The 22,452-nt window shown below is 40.6% G+C and overlaps 1 protein-coding gene across 1 annotated transcript in view; it reads left to right on the top strand.

Annotated features, from left to right (window-relative positions):
• GNA12 (G protein subunit alpha 12) overlaps positions 1-22,452 on the top strand; it is a 116,187-nt gene that overhangs the window by 32,955 nt on the left and 60,780 nt on the right. The window contains exon 2 of the mRNA XM_004440886.3: positions 20,428-20,643. Coding sequence (XP_004440943.3) covers positions 20,428-20,643 — 216 coding nt within the window. The remainder of the gene's footprint in view (positions 1-20,427; positions 20,644-22,452) is intronic.

Genomic DNA, 22,452 nt, shown 5'->3' with positions numbered 1-22,452 from the left:
TGGCTGTCCTGGGGCTCTCTGCTGCCGAGGAGAAACTGGAGTTCTGCCGGCTCTCTTGCTCTTTCGTGTTCCACGTAAGTTGGCGTGACACTAGCCGATTCGCCCCGAGCACGTAGTCTCGGTGCCGTGGGGGCTGGTGTGAGGGAAAGCGCTGCTCAATGCAGAGCCCAGTGTCAGCAGCCGAGCTAAGGAGAAGTCAGCCCTGCCGGGTTGGAGCTGGGCCTGCCTTTCTGGGTCTGAAGGTGCCACGACCAGCCCCGGGACTTTGGGCTGGGGCTTCCTGTAAGTCTGTGTTCTCTTTCAGATTCTTATCTCCTTTTGCTGTTGGAGGATGAACTCTGCTCCTTGACTATGCAAGAAGTCTTTCTTTGCTGTGATTCTCTGCACCTACTGTCTGTAAAGTCTGAGCTGCTGGCCTCGGTGTCTCCTGTTGAATTAGATCTTCCCTGGAGCCCTACTTCCTCATTTTTCTTATTATCTTGCCAGCAACTGCTGAGATCTGTTGTTTGGGATCCAGCTTCTTATTGTTATTATTGATAGGATCCTGAGCTAAGTTCCTCCTAAAGGAAATGACATGGTTATTCCTATCATTATTATTAGTATTACTTTTATTATTATTTTGCCCACTGCAGTGAATCCTGAAAAATTAAGGTAGATATTTCATAAGAGAGCCCCTGCCCTTCTGGGGTTGATCCCTTTCTAATGTCAAAACTTCTCCCTACAAGAAAGTGATTGTACTTTTAGTGTCTGTTGATTGGGAGAAGGCATAACACTGGAAGGCTGCTCCAATTCAGTATGCTTTTACAGAAGTATTTGTATCTTACTAATCATGAAATCATCTGTATACTTTGAAAAGAAGTAATTCATGTATGTGTGAAAATTGCTCCTATTTAAACTGTCAGTCACTTTGCAGTTTTAATTTACTTGCTACAGTAAATTAAGCTGTCTCTTTGGTTGAACTTTTCCTCTCAACAGACTTTTCTTTTATCTTTGACATATGAAAAGGAGATAGTTTTAAAAGGAATTTCCAGGCCCATTATACAACTGAATTGCTTTCAAATAAAGTATGGGCCAATATTAATTTATTAACCTCAATAACGATCCCTCATTTAGTGAAATTTCCAGTGAGAAATCAATTGAAATGGCTAATGATGTTGGTTTGTGTACTAGTTGATCACTGTTGTTACGGGGCAAATCTGCTTGTTAATACTGTGTACAAATCTATTCCTTCAGGTCTTCCTCCCTGCAGCCTGAGAGGGGAAAGGATTGTTGCCCGTGGCTGGCAGATGAGGACCTTGAGATCCATGCACCCATCCTCTCAACAAGCAGATCCATCTACTGTGCCGGCCCTGGGGATATAGGAGTGAACAGACAGCAAAGGATCCTGCCCTCATGGCCCTACATTCCAGTGGGGGAGAGAGAGTAAACAGGATAGACAAGTAAACTACATTAGTGAGCAGGAAGTGCTAAAGAGAGAAATAGAGCAGGGACGGGAAGGGGAGGCGTGGGGTAGGAGAAGGTCGAGATTTTTGATAAGAAGGCCAAGGGCAGGCCGTGCTAAGAAGCTGATGTTGGAGTAAAGACTCAAAGGAGATGAGGGGTGAGTCATGTGGACATCTAGGGCAAAAGCTTTCAGCCATCAGAAGTGCAAAGGCCCCGAGGAAGAAGCAAGGAGGCCACGTGACTGGTGTGGAGCAGGCAGAGGAGATGAAGAGGGAATGAGGTCAGAGAAGTAACAGGGCTTGGGCCTGCTGGGCCTTTGTAAGGACCAGGGCTTTTATTCTGATGAGATGGGGACCCTTGTAGGTTTGAGCACAGGAGCGCTGTGAACTGACTTATTTTGAGAGTAGTCTGAAGGGGATAAGTGGAGACAAGAGGAGGCCAATGGGAAGATTTGCAGTGATCCAGGTGAGAGATGGTGGTGGCTGGACCAAAGCAATGGCTGTGGAGTGGCAGGAAATAGTCCAGTTCCGGAAGTATTTTGAAGGTAGCACCAACAGCATCTGCTGACAGCCGGATGATGGGGAGGGGTGATCTTCATGCCTCCTTGCTGCAGCTCCTTAGTTCCTGCTGCTGGACGCCTGTGGGGAGCGTGGTCTAACTGTCCAGCACAGGCCCTCCGGACCCTTCCAGAGGATGGCCTGCAGGAGCGGGTGCTGCCAGTGGCAGCCTGCAGGGGGAGGCACAGGCTCCAAGGGCAAGTAGGTCTCTTGTCCCCTGCCTTGGTGACCTGCAGAGGGTCCTGAAGTCACTTTTCCAAAGGCATGATGGTAGCCGAGCCTGTGTACTGCTGTACGTGGAGTGTTAGAAATCACTGCATATATGTTCTCTTCATATTTAAAGAAAGAAGTGGGGTGTGAGTGAGAAGGAACTGTAGGAACAGATTCATGAAATAAATACTGAAAATTGTAGAGACCAACTCTTTGCTCTTTTATAAGTGCTAATTAAGCATAAATTCAGATTTTCATTTTCAGCTATCTAAACTATTACTCAACCAGTCCATAAAGACAGATGCCTAAAGAGCAGGATCTCGTTAAGTAGTAGCCTGAGTCCTAAAGTGAAGGAAACAGTCCAAATAATAGAGTTTTTAGGTACTTTTACCTGATTTTACCGTAGTTCCTCTGTGGGGCAAGAAAGCCGAGTTTATAAGGTTCTAAGAGCTCTTTTTAGTGAGCCGAGTAGCTGCCCTCTCCCCTCTCTGTTATGCCCGATTCTGTTTATGCCCACAACTTGATTTGAAATTCTTCATGTCTTTACAGTTTAGTGTGAGTCTGCCTAATGCTGATGTTTAATTTATTGACACGTCCAAGTGCATTTTCGGTGCTGTTTATGTTACTGTTGAGTTTACTGAGTGGCATAGTAATTGAATTCTGCAGTACAGTAATTTTATCTTCTTTTAACTTCTCTCCAGTCGGTCCTATAGCCAGCTTTGAACTTTCCATCAGACAGTTTCAGAGAGGAGGAATGAGAACAGTGAGCAAGCTGGTGTGTTTTCCAGGCTATTTTTTTCCCCTCTTCCACCTTATCTTTATGCCTCGTTATTTCAAGAGATTTCTGGGTTTTTGTGGGGTTTTTTTTCTATTGGGGTCATATTGGTTTATAACATTATGTAATTTCAGCTATCCATTATTATATATCAGTTTCTGTATAGACTGCCTTGTGCTCACCACCAACAGTCTAGTTGATATCTGTCACCATACATATGTGCCCCTTTACCCCTTTCACCCCCCCCACCCCCTTCCCCTCTGGTAACCACTAAACTGTTCTCTTTGTTCATGTGTTTATCTTCCATATATGAGTGAAATCATACACTGTTTGTCTTTCTCTGTCTGGCTTATTTTGCTTAACATAATACCTTCCAGGTCCATCCATGTTGTTGCAAATGGGACGATTTTGTCTTTTTTTATGGCTGAGTAGTATTCCACTGTATATATATATAGACCACATCTTCTTTATCCATTCATCAGTCAGTGGACACTTGGGTTGCTTCCACGTCTTGGCTACTGTGAATAATGCTGCGATGAACACAGGGGTGCATAGATCTCTTTGTAATGTTGATTTCGTGTTCTTTGGATAAATACCCAGTGGTGGGATAGTTGGATCATATGGTATTTCTATTTTTAATTTTTTGAGAAATCTCTATACTGTTTTCCATAGTGGCTGCACCAGTTTGCATTCCAACCAGCAGTGTATGAGGGTTCCCTTTTCTCCACATCCTCTCCAATACTTATTATTTCTCATCTTGTTAATTGTAACCATTCTTTTTTTTTTTTTTTTTTTTGTGAGGAGGACCAGCCCTGAGCTAACATCAGATGCCAAGCCTCCTCTTTTTGCTGAGGAAGACTGGCCCTGGGCTAACATCCGTGCCCACCTTCCTCTACTTTATATGGGACGCCACCACAGCATGGCTTAACAAGTGGTGCGTTGGTGCGTCAAGCAGTGCACGCCGGGATCCGAACCGGCGAACCTCGGGCTGCCGCAGTGGAGCGCGCGCACTTAACCGCTTGTGCCACCGGCTGGCCCCAATTGTAACCATTCTGACAGGTGTGAGGTGATATCTAGTTGTAGTTTTGATTTGCATTTCCCTAATAATTAGTGATGTTAAACGTGTTTTCATGTGCCTGTTGACCATCTCTATATCTTCTTTGGAAAAATGTCTGTTCATATCCTTTGCCCATTTTTTGATCAGGTTGTTTGTTTTTTTGTTGTTGAGTTGTATGAGTTCTTTATATATTTTGGAGATTAACCCCTTGTTGGATATATGATTTGCAGATATTTTCTCCCAGTTGGTAGGTTGTCTTTTCGTTTTGTTCATGGTTTCCTTTGCCTTGCAGAAGCTTTTTAGTCTGATATAGTCCTGTTTGTTTATTTTTTCTTTTTGTTTCCCTTGCCTGAGTAGACATGTTATTCAGAAAGATGCTGCTAAGACCGTTGTCAAAGAGTATACTACCTATGTTTTCTCCTAGGACTTTTATGGTTTCAGGTCTTACATTCAAGTCTTTAATCCATTTTGAGTTAATTTTTGTGTGTGGTGTAATATAATGGTCTACTTTCATTGTTTTGCTTGTGGCTGTCCAGTTTTCCCAACACCATTTATTGAAGAGACTTTCCTTTCTCCATTGTATGTTCTCGGCTCCTTTGTCGAAGATTAGCTGTCCATAGATGTGTGAGATTATTTCTAGGCTTTCGGTTCTGTTCCATTGATCTATGTGTCTGTTTTTGTGCCAGTACCATACTGTTTTGATTACTATAGCTTTGTAGTATATTTTGAAGTCAGGAATTGTGATGCCTCCAGCTTTATCCTTTTTTGTCAGGATTGCTTTGGCTATTCGGGGTCTTTTGTTGTTCCATATAAATTTTAGGATTCCTTGTTCTATTTCTGTGAAGAATGTCATTGGGATTCTGATTAGGATTGCATTGACTCTGTAGATTGCTTTAGGTAATATGGACATTTTAACTATATTTATTCTTCCAATCCATGGGCCTGGAATATCTTTCCATTTCTTTATGTCTGCTTCAATTTCTTTCACTAATTTCTTATAGTTTTCAGTGTATACATCTTTCACCTCCTTGGTTAAATTTATTCCTAGACATTTTATTCTTTTGTTGTGATCATAAATGGGGTTGTATTCTCGACTTCTCTTTCTGCTGGTTCATTGTTAGTGTATAGAAATGCAACTGATTTTTGTAAGTTAATTTTGTACCCTGCAACTTTGCTGTAGTTGTTGATTATTTCTAATAGCTTTTTGTTGGATTCTTTAGGGTTTTCTATATAGAGAATCATGTCATCTGCAAACAGTGGGAGTTTCACTTCTTTCTTTCCAGTTTGGATACTTTTTATTTCTTTTTCTTGCCTAATTGCTCTGGCCAAAACCTCCAGTACTATGTTGAATAGAAATGGCAAGAGTGGGCACCCTTGTCTTGTTCCTATTCTCAGAGAGATGACTTTCAACTTTTCACCATTGAGTATGATATTGGCTGTCGGTTTGTCGCAGTTGACAAACCAAGGAAAGTTGAGGTACTTTCCTTCTATACCCATTTTATTGAGAGTTTTTGTCATAAATGGGTGCTGGATCTTGTCAAATGCTTTCTATGCATCTATTGAGATGATCATTTTTAGTCATCATTTTGTTAATGTGGTGTATCACATTGATTCCCGGATGTTGAACTATCCCTGCGTCCCTGGTATAAATCTCACTTGATCATGGTGTATGATCCTTTTAATGTATTGCTGTATTCGATTTGCCAATATTTTGTTGAGGATTTTTGCATCTATGTTCATCAGTGATACTGGCCTGTAATTTTCCTTCTTTGTGTTGTCCTTGTCTGGTTTTGGTATCAGGGTAATGTTGGCCACATAGAATGAGTTAGGAAGCATTCCGTCTTCTTCAATTTTTTGGAATAGTTGGAGAAGGATGGATATTAAATCTTCTTTGAATGTTTGGTAGAATTCTCCAGAGAAGCCATCTGATCCTGGACTTTTGTTTTTTGGGAGTTTTTTGATTACCGTTTCAATCTCTTTACTTGTGATTGGTCTATTCAGATTCTGTATTTCTTGATTCAGTTTTGGGAGGTTGTATGAGTCTAAGAATTTATCCATTTCTTGTAGGTTGTCCAATTTGTTGGCATATAGTTTTTCATAGAATTCTCTTATAATCCTTTGTGTTTCTGTGGTGTCCATTGTAATTTCTCCTCTTTCATTTCTAGGTTTATTTATTTGAGACTTCTCCCTTTTTTTCTTAGTGAGTCTGGCTAAGGGTTTGTCAATTTTGTTTATCTTCTCAAAAAACCTGCTGTTAGTTTCATTGATCCTTTCTACTGTTTTTTTAGTCTCTTTTTCATTTATTTCTGCTCTAATTTTTATTATTTCCCTCCTGCTGACTTTGGACTCTGTTTGTTATTCTTTTTCTGGTTCTGTTAGGTGTAGTTTAAGATTACTTATTTGACCTTTTTCTTATTTGTTGAGGTGGGCCTGTATTACTATAAATTTCCCTCTTAGCACTGCTTTTGCTGCATCCCATAAGAGTTGGTATGTTGTGTTTTCATTTTCATTTGTCTCCCAGTTTTTTTTTATTTCTCCTTTGATTTCTTCATTGATCCAGTGGTTTTTAAGTAACATGTTGTTTAGTCTCCATGTATTTGTTACTTTCCCAGCCTTTTTCTTGTAGTTGATTTCTAGTTTCGTAGCGTTATGGTCGGAAAAGATGCTTGATATGATTTCAGTCTTCTTAAATTTATTGAGGCTTGCCTTGTTTCCCAAGATATGGTCTATCTTTGAGAATGTTCCATGTGCACTTGAGAAGAATATGTATTCTGCTGTTTGGGGATGGAATGTTCTCTATATATATCTATTAAGTCCGTCTGGTCTAGTGTTTCATTTAAGGCCACTGATTACTTGTTGACTTTCTGTCTGGATGATCTGTCCATTGATGCTTAAGTAGGGTGTTGAGGTCCCTAACTATTATTGTGTTGCTGTCAGTTTCTCCCTTTAGGTCTGTTAATAGTTGCTTTATATACTTTGGTGCTCCTCCGTTAGGTGCATATATATTCATAAGTGTTATGTCCTCTTGGTAGAATGTCTCTTTTATCATATACTGCTCCTCTTTGTCTCTCATTGTCTTTTTTATCTTGAAGTCTGCTTTGTCTGATACAAGTATGGCAATACCTGCTTTCTTTTGTTTGCGATTTGCTTGGAGTATTGTCTTCCATCCCTTCACTCCGAGCCTATGTTTGTCTTTAGAGTTGAGATGTGTTTCCTGGAAGCAGCATATTGTTAGGTCTTGTTTTTTAATCTGTCCATCCACTCTGTGTCTTTTGATTGGAGAATTCAATCCATTCACATTTAAAGAGATTATTGATATATGAGGGCTTAATAGTGCCATTTTATCTCTTGTTTTCCAGTTGTTCTATATTTCCATTGTTTCTTTTCCCTTGTATTTCTGACTGCCATTTCAGCTTGGTGGTTTTCTGTGATGGTTTTCTCTTTATTTATGATTTGTGGCTCTGCTTTGATGTTTTGTTTTGTGGTTACCATGACGTTTATATAAAAGATCTCATAGATGAGATAGTCCATTTTCTTATCTCCATTAGCCTAAGCAGGTTCCATCCCTTTCCTCTTCCCCTTCTGAGTTATTATTGTCACAAATTGTTCTTTTCTGTCTTGTGAGTTTGTGACTAAATTAAGTGTTTATAGTTGTTTTTGATGCTTTCCTTCCCTTGTTTTTTATGTTGTAATTGTGTTTACTGACCTATTCTGATATAGAGCTGCAATTTTCTGATTCTGTTTGTCTATTTATCTCCTTGTTCAAGGTTTCATAAAACTTTGCTTTTTAGGTTCAGGTGGGAGGGATCCTTTCAACGTTTCTTGTAAGGCAGACCTAGTGGTGATGAACTCCCTCAGGTTTTGGGGAAAGCTTTTATTTCTCTATCATATCTGAAGGGTAGTTTTGCTGGATAGAGTATTCTTGGCTGAAAGTTTTTGTCTTTCTGTATTTTTAATATATCGTTCCATTCTCTCCTAGCCTGTAAAGTTTCTGCTGAGAAATCCACTGAAAGCTTGATAGGGGTTCCTCTGTAGGTTATTTTCTTTTGCCTTACTGCCCTTAATATTTTTTCTTTGTCATTGACTTTTGCCAGTTTTGCTATTTTATGTCTTGGAGAAGGTCTTTTGCATTGATGTAATTAGGAGTTCTGTTGGCTTCATGTCCTTGTAAGTCCAGTTCCTTCCCCAGGTTTGGGAAGTTCTCAGCTATTATTTCTTTGAATAAGCTCTCTGCTCCTTTCTCCCACTCTTCTCCCTCTAGAATACCTACAATCCTTGTGTTGCTTTTCCTAATTGAGCAGATATTTCTCAAAGAATTTCTTCATTTTTTTAAATCTTACTTCTCTCTCCTCCTCAACCTGAAACAGTTGTGATATTTCTATCCTCTTAATCACTAATTCTGTCCTCCATAACATCCGCTCTATTTTTTATGGATTCTAGATTATTTTTTATCTTATTAGTTGTGGTCTTTATATCCAGAATTTGGTTTTTTTTTTTTTAGATTTTCAAACTCTCTGGTGAAGTATTCCTTCTGCTCATTAATTTTATTCCTGAGCTCTTTGAACCGTGTTTCTGAGTTTTCTTATAACTTCTTGAGTTTCTTTATGACAACTATTTTGAATTCTCTGTCATTTAGATTGTAAATTTCTCTGAGTTCAGGATTGGTTTCTGGAGACTTGTCATTTTCCTTCTGCTCTGAAGTGTTAATGTAGTTGTTCATGGTGTTTGATGAATTGATCCTTTCCTGGCGCATTTATGGTAGTATCAGGTCACAGATTCCACCTGCCACCACTAGGGGTGGGCAGGAGCTGTGTTTTCTGATCCTGCCCTATCTGCTGAAAGTTGTGCCAGTAGACCTGCTCTGCATTTGTGCGCTGGCCGCAGCCACTTGGCAGGTCACGCATGCACACACAGGCGGGGCCCCTGTGCTCCGCCAGCAGATTGCTCTCGTGCAGGACCACTGTGCTCAGCAGGGGACTGGCTGAGCTGCTGCGCTAGGTGGGAGGGGAGGAGTGCTTTCTTTCATGCACTGGCCGGCTCTGCACTTGCGGGCAGTTTGGCTGAGCTGCTGCGCTTGGTGGGGGCTTGTTCATGGGGCTGAGCCATGCCACTCAGTGGGGAACATTCCCACAGGTGGGGCTGCCGCGGCACGGTGGGCGCTCCTGCAGGCTGAGCTACCACTCCAGAAGCATTCACGTGCAGGCCAGGCTGCCCCTGCCTCCTCTTGAAGTCGTGCTGACCACTGTGTGAGGACCTGTGACCTAGATCGCTTCTGCTGGTGGGGGAAGGGTCCGCTCACCTAGTTCCACTGCTTCCCAGGGATCCAGTCCCCCCACCTGCAGATATATGGCTGCGTGGATCTCTCAGATGTCCTGTTTTGCTGTGTAGGGAATCCTCTGTTGGTTAATGAAATGTCCGCTTAGTTGTAACTTAGAGGGGAGAGACAAAGGGAACAACTCACTCTGCCATGATGCTGACGTCCTTCCAAGAGATTTCTGTTTATATAGACAAGAATTGAGGATAACTCGTTCCGTCACATTCAAGGCTTTCCTGATTTGGAAACTTCTTCTAAGAACGCAGGCTAAATATTTTAAATTCTCCTTTACGGCTTGATATGAAATGTCTTCTGGGAAGTATTGACTGTTCCTCATCCTCTGATTGGAAGCAAGAGAGTTTAGAAATTCAAACATCCTTGGGAAATTCAAGCATTTTTATTATTAGTGGTTACTTTATTATTATTTTATCTATTTAATTATTTTATTTATCATTCATTTTTTAAATTTAGTTTATTATTAATGTTTATTTTATTATTAATAGGACTTAGAGGAAAAAATGAATGCTTATATAAAAGCTTATTTGAAATATAGAAGCCAAATATCTATTAATTTTCCATTTTTTTCTAACTTTGGGTTGTCAGTATATATACATATATATATATATACACACTATATTTGCTTCATTTTCAGTTGCTAATTATTGTCATTTCTCTTGGAGCTATGGTTTGAGGACGTGACTGCTTAAATATTATTGGAGGACAATTTTAGCAAAGCAAGCAGGCCAATTTAAAAAAAAAACAATTTTTGGAAAATTAAAGGAAAATGAAAAGTTACCGAATATAAATGTGCAAATTGGTACAGCCTTTCCGGAGAGCAGTTTAGTAATGTTTAACAAAAGCCTCAAAAATGTGCATATACTTTTCGACCCAGCAATTCCATAATTCCACTAGTAGGAATCAATCACAGGAGAGTAGTCAGGTGTGTGCAGATATACCTGTATCAGGGATTTCCATGCATCGTTGTTTATCCTTCCCATGCTTTGGAAACAATTTAGATGTTCAGAAGCAGGGCATCCGTTTAATTTTGGCACATCTCATATGTTGGATTACTGTGCAGTGATTACAAATCTTGAAATTTGGAAATATTTAATGACGTGGTATATGTTAGATTGATAGATTGCTAGAAATGTTTTTAAAGATTTATAAAATTTTTATATATGGACACAGAGAATTTTTATAAAGAGTAAGACAAATAACATTCTAAGATGTTAACAAAAGTTATTTCTAGGTAGTGATATTTTTGAGGACTTAATTTTCTTCTTTATGCGTTTCTATGTTTCCTCTCTTTTCTCCACTAAAAATATTTTTGTAATCAGAAAGAAACAAATTCCATTTTAAGACACGTTCCCATACAGCAGTGCTGTCCAACAGAAACGTAATGTGAGCCACAAATGCAAGTACACGTGTGTGTACTTTAAATTAGCCGCATTAGGAAAGGTAAAAAGAAATAGATAAAATTAATTTTAATAATATATTTTAATAACCCCAAATATCCAAAATGATATAATTTCAACATGTAATCAATATTAAAAAAGAGAAATTTACATTACTTTTCATACTAAGTCTTTGAAATTCAGTGTGTATTTATAACACATGTCAATTCAGACTGACCACATTTTCACTGCTCAGTAGACACTGGTGGCTAGGGGCCACTCTGCTGGACAAAGCAGCCATCGGATGTTCTAATTCTGTCCTAAGATACGAGTGAAGCTTTTTTACTATTTGGAGATTAAGGGAGGATCTGAACTCACTAAGTTCCCTCTGGTTTAGCCAGGTATACAGCATATCCCATACTTCTAGATTTAATAACTGTTTTTTAAGAACATTCTAGAGAATACCAGAAATGTTGAGTCCTCAAAGGTCAGCTCAGATCTGGTTCTAGTCTCAGTGTCAGCTGTCAGCTGTATGATAAACAGGCAACAGATAGAGCAACTTCCACCTCCAGCCTCTTTCTTTGCTCACTTATCTCCCCAGACATACCCAGAGAGGTATAGAATCTAGATAAAAAACACTTGCTTTCGAATCACTGAATCGCACTTAATGGCTGTGTGACTTTGAGCTTCAGTTTCCTCATCTGTGAAATGGGCATAATACTGTTCCTTATAGTGTTACAGAGACAAAACGAGCTAATGAATGTAAAGCACTTAACTCATTGTGTTCACAGGACAAGTACTTAGTGTGGTAAATGATAACATTATTGTAGCATCTCTGAAACTGCCTTTTGATTGTTGGAAGAGTGTGAATTTCATACGTCTGCATCTGCTCATTTGACACCTTGATCAGAATTTACAGGCTTTGCAGCATTTACAGGCATTTTTGTGACCTCTGAGCCTGTATTTACCACAGTATGCCAAGGCCACATGCTTGATCAAGTTGGAAGCAGTGGCAGCTATTCAGGCATAGGGTTCTATGTGCACTTCATGGGGGTACGGCCACCACCACGAACTCCTCTGATCTTTGGACAAGTCGAAGACGGTCTTTCTGAAGTGAATGTTAACTGCTTATCTTTGTCGGTGTCTTTACTGGTAGGAAATGTTGTGTGAGAGCTCTGTGGCTCCTAGCCTTCACCTTATAGGCCAAGATGACCCTGACAAATTGGCCAAGATTGTGTTTCATCAAAACAAATCTAGCGGCCGGACCTGTGGCTTGGTGGTTAAGTGCGCGCGCTGCGATGCTGGTGGCCCGGGTTCGGATCCCGGGTGCGCATCGAGGCACCACTTCTCCGTTCATCCTGAGGCCGAGTCCCACATACAGCAACTAGAAGGATGTGCAGCTACGACATACAACTACCCACTGGGGCTTTGGGGGGCAAAAATAAAATAAATAAAATCTTTAAAAAAACAAAAAAACAAAAAAAAAAAACAAATCTAGTGACACTATGCCCAAAGGACCAAGATTTCACAATTTTCTCACACCTCCTCACGAAGCATCTTTCCACTCTAAGTTCTTCCCCAAACCCAGCTCATTACTATTTGGACTTCTGACACACAGCCCAGTTCTCTAAGATTTGATGGTGGTGGGGGCATGAGAAAGGGCCAGCCTTGTAGCAGGCTCAGCTGCAGGGGTCTGGCCCAGTGGCTCTCAGACCACAATCCACGGTAAAAAATACGTTTACCATTGGAACCCCATTGTACATACATACACACACACACACACACGTATACATATCCATCCATATATACATCTCCATGTATACAGGTATCTATTATAACTAAAACAAATTCTGTGAAACACTTACTTGCCTTTACTATTTACAGTTTATTCAGATATTTACCATTCTTTTCTATTTCATTTTTAAAATGCTCACTATTATTTCACAATGTGGCTCCTGATTTTTGAAAACACTGACTTAGCACATGAAGCTATGTTACCTGTTTGTAGTGTTTACAGGATTTTTTCCCTTTGGAATGATATTTAGTATTTATTTATTCACAAATTTCTGTAATCTTTTCTGTACTCATCAAGAGGGCTTCATTTCCCCTCATACCAGTGTTTGTCTTTCTACCATTTAGTGAAATGTTTAGTAAAGTAGATTCCAAGGCTTATCGCCTGACACCTGGAGGGTGGAAAGGAGAACACTTGGTCCATACACGGCTCCAGGAGATGAGTTCACAAGTCTGCAGTCTGCTGGCTTCTGCTTCTGAAATCTAGTGTGAGTTTTCACATTCCAGTTTAGGAGATCTGAGGACATCTGCACTGATGTTGAATTCCTTTTTTTTTTTTTTACTTTTAGGAAACTGACCTTTGCTAGGCCGTCGAAAAAAAGTAATGATGATAGTTTGCTTCTCCCATGAACTTCCTAAGCCTAGAGTTTTTCCAGCAGTTCATCTATTTCCTGAAAATTTTACCTTGGATTTCTCATTGTCCCATTAAATTGAATTTGTCGTAAACTTACCTAAATCTCACCGCTCTCCAGCCATCCCCTTGTCTGAACTCAACTTGGGAGAACCCGTCAGCAGTCTTCTGGTCGTGCAAACACTCTCTGCTTCGCCCTACTCTCCATGTTCGGTGAATTCTGTTCTCTTGCTTTATATCTCATCTTCTTTTCGTGTCATCTCCTCAGGAGAGGGCCTTGGCATCACCTTCTGACTGCCCTCCCCACCTGCACTTGCTCCTTCCCTGCAGCCACCCCTCCCACCCGACCTGGTCAGGCTCTTTTCCAGATACTTTGACTATTCCCTGTTTCTTACTAAATAAATTCTAGACTGCTTAGCTCGCCACAGTCTGACTTTAACCTGCTTCTCTCACCAATGGTGACCTTTCTGACTGTCTTGTGACATTTCTCCTACCTCTGATTATGGTATTTATCTCTGGCCTATGCATTGGATGTTCTGCTCTGCTTCTGGATCATGTTGAAAGCTCTCAGAGCAGGCGCCATGTTTACTACCTTTCTGGCTTTCCTCATTACCTGGCACTTCTTTGTGTAATGCAAACCCTCAGTGTAATTGCAGTTAGAACTCTGTCGGTGGCTTTCCTAGCGAAGCGACCTGGTGAGGAATAGCCTGTTGTATTAGAACAACGCGCTTGTTCCAAAAAGCCCACGTGAGGAGGTATGGTAGGGGCGGGGACTAAACTGAGAGGCCCTCCGGTTTTATGTCCTAAATACAGTGGCGCTCTGATGACCGGTCTGTCTGCTTGCTGCTCCCTTTCTCACTTTTTCTCCGACCTCTAAATTAGAAGGTATCTTCCACTTCAGTTTTAGAGAGAAACCAAGAGACATCTGTCTTTGCTTGCTGGACTCATTAACTTAAAGAAACGTATCCTGTTTACATTTCTGGCAGCATTTCTTTTATTTGGATGGTGGCCAAAGGCAAACAACTCGGCCTAGTGGGTTTTTTAAAAAAACAGAGCTTTCCAAGTACACATGCTGTTGTCTAATTGGGTGAACATTGAAAACCTTCATATTTTCTTAATGTGACTGTTTCATTCTATAGAAAAAGCTAATTCAGTCTGCTAGCATTTTATGTCTATCTTAGCTTTAGTGTTTATTGTGGGAAGATTTTAGTAGGGAGTGGCTAATCGAAAGAGATTTGGTTTGATTAGGGGCTAAACTAACAAAATCTGTTTTGAAATGAGATAACAGGATTTGCAGGTTTTGGTCTTCATCCAATAAAACTGAAAACCCCCAAATCTACATCCCTAGCAGACAGGGAATCTATTCTCTGACTAGAAGTTTAAATTGCTGGATTTGTAAGTTGTCTTAAAAATATGCTCTTTGAACAGTTTAAAGTGTTACATAGTATTGAGATGAAGTCATCAAACTGCTTAAGACTTTAATTGTTTATATTTGGGCAGCTGAATAAAATGTATGGTTATCGAAAAAATTAATACTTCACTAACACTGTTGCTGAAAGAAGGGCTTTCCTTCTAGCCATGAATGAGACTTAGGAAAGTTGTCTTCTGCCTTAATTTTTTTTCTTTTTCTTATGAGTGTATATAGATTTTAGGATTTTCTTGGCTTTTGTGTTTTAGGAAATTGGACTTTTACTGGAAAAGGAGAGCAGCAAGATGTTTTATTATTCTGGTATGCCTGCTATATTAGTAGCTTACTTTTAAGGCATTCGCAACTCCATATAATGGTGGTGACATGTATAACTATCAGTTCTGCAGAAGTACGGTAAACATAACCATTTCCAAAGACCTTAAGCACTCTCTAAAAAGGAAGAAGAAGTGGATGCAGATTTTAAGCAGATGTCCCAAAGTAGAAAACTTCCCTAGGTGTCAGTTTTGAATATTCAGAACAAAGTTGGCAAAGAGTAGTTTTTGACTAGAATAATTTAAAAGGGCAAAAGAGAGACATCTCTTTTTTCTTGCCTTTTTCCTCCAAATGAAGTAAATGAGATATAGAAAGTGGATTGTAGCTAACCGGTATAATTCAAAGTTCGTTAGCAGTTTTACCAATTTCCCTGGATTTTTAAAAGGAGAAATAAGGAGCCTTTTCTTCATGTTTGGGTGAAGTTAATTTGGACCCGTTCCAGCTTGCCTGGGTGGCAGTGTGCAGTGGGAACACAGGATGCTTTTGGATAGACCAGTTTTTTTTTAAGCCAAACCTACATTCACCCCAATAATTAGGGAAGGCCTGGTTTGTGCAGTGGTGAAAGCAGTCTTGGTAATGATCGCCCAGGCTTCTAAGTCCATTTTGGTTCCCTGCCTTCGTCTCTGACATATAAAAATGAAACTCTCCAGGGAGCAGAGGCTCAATTTAACTTGTGAGTGAGGTTGTGCTCCTTGCGAAGCTAAACTTTTTAATGTGCAAAAGAGCACTGAAAAGAGATCTGTTTGTGCGATGAGATTCACTGTATTAGAGTGTGCGTCATTAGGGCCATGACAAATGGTTGGCAGGTTGGTTACCTGACTGGGGTGTAGGTAGGGGCTGAGATCCTGACCCAGCTCCTTTGCCAGGTGTGGGACCCCATCTGCCTGGATGGCAGGGAGCCTTCCTCTGGTTTGCACAAAGATGCTGTGACCCCTTTGCCAAGAGTCTCACCAGAGAAATCTCTTCTACCCTCTCTATGCTCAGATGCTTTTTGTTGTGCATGATGTAGAGAATATGAAACATCTTTGTTTTCTTGGGTTCTTGAACCTTTTCAGTATTGTCCTTTTGGGCAGGTGGGAGTTTGGCGTGATGCCATCAGAGAAAATGGGGAGATGGGAAGGACCCAGAGGCAGGAATGTGCTTGGGGGAGGTGGTGGCAGACAGAGGAGAGCTGAGGATTTATTTAAGTCATATTTCCCCTCTGGATAGGATCTAATCCACTGTTGCTAGTTGTTGAAATTAACCGGCACTTCAAAAGCTCAGTTGGAGACCCGTCTCTGGTTAGGAATTTCCGAGCCTTACCTTTTCCTACTAATCTCTCTTCACTTGGCCTCTAGTAACCTTCCCTTTCCACACCATGTAATTGGGACATGTATTGCTGTGATTGCTGGTTAACTTTTTGTTTTGAAATAATTATAGGTTCACAGGAAATTGCAAAGATAGTACAGAGAGGTATCACCCAGTTTTCCCTAATGGTAACATTTTAGGTAACTATAGTACAGTATCAAACCCAGGAAATTGACATGTACAATGTGCAGTGTGCCTGTGTAATTCTGACATGTTATCTCACGTGCAGATTTGTGTAACCAACACTACTATTAAGACACAGAACTGCTCTAAAACCACAAAGATCTTCTTCCTGCCACCCCTTTATAGTCACACCCACCCACCTTCCTCTACCATCCCTAATCCCTGGCAGTCACTAATCTGTTTCCCATCTCTATAATTTTGTCATTTCAAGAATATTATATAAATGGAATCACATAGTATGTGACCTTCTGAAATTGTTTTTTTTTCACTCAACGTAATTTCCTTGAGATCCATCCAAGTTGTTGTGTGTATCAATAGTTCATTCTTTTTTATTGCTGAGTCGTATTCCATGGTACAGAGGTACCACAGTTTAACCATTTATCTATTGAAGGACATCTGAGTTGTTTCCAGTTTTTGGCTATCATGAATAAAGCTGCTATGAACATTCCTGCACAGGTTTTTATGTGGACATAAGTTTTCATTTCTCTGGGATAAATGCCCAGGAGTGAGATTGCTGGGTTGTATGGTAAGTGTATGTTTAATTTTTTAAGAAACTGGAAAACTATTTTCCAGAGTGGCTGCACCATTTTACATCCCCACCAGCAGTGCATGAGAGATCAAGTATCTCTGCATCCTCACCACCATTTGGTATCATCACTGTTTTTTGTTTTAGCTATTTTAATAGATAATGATATCTTATCAAGGTTTTAATTTGCTTTTCCCTGATGGCCAGTGATCTTGAACATCTTGTCTTTCGCCTGCTTACTTGCTATCGTTAGGGGTTCTGGTGAAACATCTCTTCATGTCTTTTGCCTATTTTGTAACTGGATTGTTTGATTTTTTTAATTGTTGAGTTTTGAGCATTCTTTATATATTCTAAATATGAGTCCTTTGTCAGATATTTGGCTGGCAAATATTTTCTCCCAATCTGTAGCTGCTCTTTTTAGCCTCTTAAGAGAGTCTTTTGCAAAGCAAAAGTTTTAATTTTGATGAAGTCCAATTTACTGATATTTTTCTTGTATGAATCATGCATCTCATGTCATGTCTAAGAACTGTTTACCAAGCTGTAGTTCTGAAGATTTTCTCCTATGCTATAGTTTTATGGGGTTTTTTTGTTTGGTTTTTGGTTTTGTTTTTTTTTTTGGTGAGGCAGATTAGTCCTGAGCCAACGTCTATTGCCAATCCTCTTCTTTTTGCTGAGGAAGATTGGCCCTAGGCTAACATCCGTGCCCATCTTCCTTTACTTTATATGTGGGACACCTGCCGCAGCATGGCTTGACAAGCAGTGCGTAGGTCTGCACCCGGGATCCGAACCTGCGAAGCCCGGGCCGCCAGAGCGGAGTGTGTGAACTTAACCACTACGTTACCAGGCCAGCTCCCTAGTTTTATGTTTTGAGATAATTTTGTATATGGTATGAAGTTTAGGTCAAAGTTCTTTTCTTTTCTTTGCCTATGGATGTCCAGTTGCTCCAACATCGTTTACTGAAAAGGATTTTCTTCCTGTATTTAATCTTTTGGATCTTTACAGAAATCAATTGGCCATACTTGTGTGGGACCATCTCTGGGTTCTCTATCATGTCCTGTTGATCTGTGTGTCTATTCCTTCACTGCTACCACACAGTCTTGATTACTGTAGCTTATAGAGTAAGTCTTGAAATTGTCCCACTTAATTTTCCTTTTTAAAAATTTTTAGCTAATCTAGTGCCTTTCCATATAAATTTTAGAATAATCGTACCTATATCCATAAAAGATTTTGCTTGAATTTTATAGAAATTGTGTTAGACCTGTATATCAATTTGGAGAGAATTGATATCTTTACTGTGAAGTCTCCAATTCACAAATATGGTATGTCCCTCCGTTTATTAGATCTTCTTTGGTTTCTTTCACCCATGTTTTGTAGTTTTCAGCATACAAGTTCTGCACAAGTTTTGTTAGATTTACACCTAAGTTTTTTTTTTAGTGATTGTTAATAGTATCGTTAATTTCCACATGTTCATTGCTAATATATAGAAATACAGTTGAGTTTTGTGGGTTGATTTTTTTATCCGTTGACCTTGCTGAATTCACTTGAATTCTAGAAGTTTTTTGGTAGATTCCTTGGGATTTTCTACATAGATCATCATTTCATCTGTAAATAGGCTTAGTTTTATTTTTCTCTCTCTGATCTGTACGTGTTATATTTCTTTTCTTCACCTTACCACACTGGCTAGAACTTCCAGTACCATGTTGAATAGCAGTGATAAAAGTTGGCATCCTTGTCTTGTTCCCAACCTTAGAGTGAAAGCATTCAGACTAATTTTACCATTAATTATGATGTTAGTTATAGGTTTTTTGTCAGTGTTCTTTATCAAGTTAACGAGGTTCTCCTCTTTCTATTCCTAGTTTTCTGAGAGTTTTTATCATGAATGGGTGTTAATTTTTTAAGTTCCTACATCTGTCTCTCTAGCCAGATTCTGCATTTCTAGAGATCAGGCACTGCTTCATAAATGTTCTATTTCCCACAGTGCCGAGCTGGGTGCTCTGCTCTAAGGAAGCATTGAACATACGTTTGTGGGTCAGTAGGACTAGGCATGGTCACTGATGGCAGACGAGTATGGATCTTGAAGAGGGAATCACAGGAACATCTCTAGCCAGACAACCCTGGTCCTCTGGGTCTGGAGGAGAGATGGCAGTTACTCTTTTCGGTCGCCATTAACCATTCGATTCAGTGGTTCAAGGCAGAAAGGAAAGTTACAGACACCAAACTGATGCTACAGCAAAGATATGCAGAAGGCAGAATTGATTCATCCACTCTGCCCCAGGTGTTGGAAGTGAAACTTTTTAGGATAACTACCAACTAAAAACCATTGAGTTGTACACTGTAAATGCAGGAATTGTATGTTATGTGACTTACATTCCAGTAAAGCTGTTATTTTTTTAAAAAAAGTAAGTGCCAAGTGAGCAGTGACGTCCTGGTGTTCTTTTTGCTGGGGTACAGGGTACTGCTCTCTGTTGTTCCTGGTCCCGCCAGACCACTTTGAGCCAATGAAGGCTTTTCCAAAGAAGGAGGGACCCCCCACTGCTCTTTGCTCACCCCAGGATCGATGATGCCAGAGTATTCAGTGAGTTTCCTCAGAAGAACGCAGAACCTCCCTTAGATACTGTGTTGCTGATTTTGAAGCACTAACCTAAGAATGATGGAATAAACCTGCTCATTACCCAGTGAGCCGTTATCACCAAGACAGTATTGTCCACAGTCTGGATGCTTTCCCTCTCAGGCTGTTTTAGCTTAGGGCTGTTTCTCCATCCCCTTGACTCTGTCTGTGAGGTAAGAAAAGGGCAGAAAATACTAACTTTATTTTTAACGGTGAGGAAATAAGCAAAAGAATGAAACTAGTTTCTCATCACCATGAACAATGGGGGCATTAAATCTAGACCGTGACTCCCGGCTCCTTTTACGGAGGGCAACGGTAGGCACAAGAGGGCGCGCCACCTTGTGTCTGTTTTAGTCTTTTCCTGTCTCAGGACCCTGGCTGCCTGGGTGTGTAAGTTCTGCTCATTCTGAGCTGGAATAAGCACTTGGATCTTTCTGGTGCTGAGGAGCCGCCAGATTTCAGGGTTGGTGGTGGTGGTAGCACTGGTGGTCGAAGTTGTTTTAAAACACTGCCTCCTTAACTGATAGGGCTCATTTCCAGTGTTTGTTTTGCTGAGTTTGAGGCCACTTCTTTCCCACCAGTTGTCTGCCTGCCATGACCTCTCCGAATGAGTGACAGCCAAGGCAGACCTATCATGTGGTATATGTCCACATCTGTCTTGGTACCGTCATGTTCGTGGGAGTTAAGCCATTTGCACCATGACAAAACAAACCAAGAGATGAGTTCTGGTTGCGAATGTGATAGCTTGTGATTTTCCTGCTTTATGACAATCGTGCCCATGTCGAGGTTCTCTACCGTGAGTTAGTCTTTGGCCCACAATTAAATCCTTTTTATTTCTTTTCTTTCCCAGGGTTCACGAGTTCTTGTGGATGCGCGCGACAAGCTTGGCATTCCTTGGCAGCACTCCGAAAATGAAAAGCATGGGATGTTCCTTATGGCCTTTGAGAACAGAGCGGGACTGCCCATGGAGCCAGCCACCTTTCAGCTGTATGTGCCTGCTCTGAGCGCGCTCTGGAGGGACTCGGGCATCAGGGAAGCTTTCAGCCGGAGGAGCGAGTTTCAACTGGTGAGTGAGCCCCACTCTGGGCCCCGTGATTGTGTTTTACATGCCTCATTTTGACCGTTAGTGAAGTTTCCTTAAAAACTCTGTAAAAGTATAGGCAAGTTGTAAATTGCTGTAAATACTAATATACAACAACAGAAACACACAATGGAGGCACACTAAGCTATCTAAATGGTGCAAGAGGAAGCAAAATTAATTCATTCAGGCTAGGTAAATGTTCTTGTTAAGGAATATGAAGGATTCGTAAAATATTAAAGATCAGTGTAACTCAAGGAGCTCAAGTTTTTTAGATCTAGTTCATAGTAGGAAATTAATGCCTCCTTAAAGCAACTTTCCATCTTGTAATGTCTGGATCCTGCCTGGCAACTCATGAATGTTTTCAGATCAGTGCCCTGGAAGCTCACCTGAACCCTTCCAGGTTGTGCCCTTGGATTCTTCCATTTTAATGTCTGAAAATTGCAAAAAGCCTAGTCGTCTCCGTCATTTAGATCATTTAGGATACAAGTCTGTAAACGGAAAATTTGGGTCTTCAGCCTGTTGGCATCTTGATTTTTTTCTGACTATCCTTCAACATTAGCTGTATATGAAGAAAGGCATCAGACTTCTCCTCTAGCTAGAATAGATGTGCCCAGCTGATATTAACGCACCCCCAGGGTATCCAGAAACAGCCCGACTTTCACACCCCTTTGCCCTCTGAGAACCAGGGCTCGAGTTTTAGGTCATCAGTCCTTGCCTTTCTTTATGGTGTTGCCACAATATGTCTTTATTTTTAAACAACATAGTCTTGAGTTTTCCCTATTTTCAGACTTCATATAAATGGTTTCATACTGTATGTATTCTTCTGTGACTTGCATTTTTCACTCAACATTTTGAAATTTATTCTTTTTTTTTTTTTTTGAAGATTTTATTTATTTATTTTTTCCCCCCAAAGCCCCAGCAGATACCTGCATGTCACAGCTGCACATCCTTCCAGCTGCTGTATGTGGGACGCGGCCTCAGCATGGCCGGAGAAGCGGTGCCTCGGTGCTCGCCCGGGATCTGAACCCGGGCCGCCAGCGGCGGAGCGCGTGCACTTAACCCCTAAGCCACGGGGCCGGCCCCTGAAATTTATTCTTGTAATGTGTGTAACTGTGGTCCTATTTTCACTGCTGTCTACTCTTCCATTGTGTGAATATACTAGGATTCATCCATTCTCTCATAGGTGCACTTTGGAATTGTGTTCCACGTTTTGCTGTTACAAACAGAACTGCTGTGATCTCTCTCGAGTGCCCCTGGATGCACGTGTTCAAGGGTTTCTCTAGGATGTGTACCATGGAGTAGAATTGCCCAGTCATAGGGCGTATATACCTCTAAATAGACAAGATAGGTCAAATTATTTTCCAAAGTGATTGTACCAGTTTGCTTCTACCAGCAGTAGAAGAGTTCCTGTTGCTCTCATCCTTGCCAATATTTAGTGTTACTAGACTTTAAAGTTTTTAATTGTATCTTCTTATGGTTTAATTGAAATTCCCCTGATTTATTAGCTATACATGTTTTCTCTTCTGGTAAACGCCTATTCATGTCGTTTGCCAATTTTTTCTAATGAGGTATCTGTATTTCTCTCATTTGTTTGGGAGGTTCTGCACATGGTCTGCCTGGTAATCCTTTCAGTTCAGTTTCTGTACTCTCTTTGCCCAGTCCCCCTGGTGCTGCTGTCTTAGACAACCAAGTGCAGTCGTCAAAACTAGCAAGTTGACATTGGTATAATACTGCTCATTAACCTGCGGACCTTCTTCAGATTGACCCGCTCTTCCTCTCGTGTCCTTCTTATGT

Source organism: Ceratotherium simum, chromosome 26 (assembly GCF_057802395.1).
Source record: "Ceratotherium simum simum isolate JZ-2026a chromosome 26, ASM5780239v1, whole genome shotgun sequence".
NCBI classification, from domain to species: Eukaryota; Metazoa; Chordata; class Mammalia; order Perissodactyla; family Rhinocerotidae; genus Ceratotherium; species Ceratotherium simum.
This window is presented reverse-complemented; position numbering and strand designations above follow the sequence as displayed.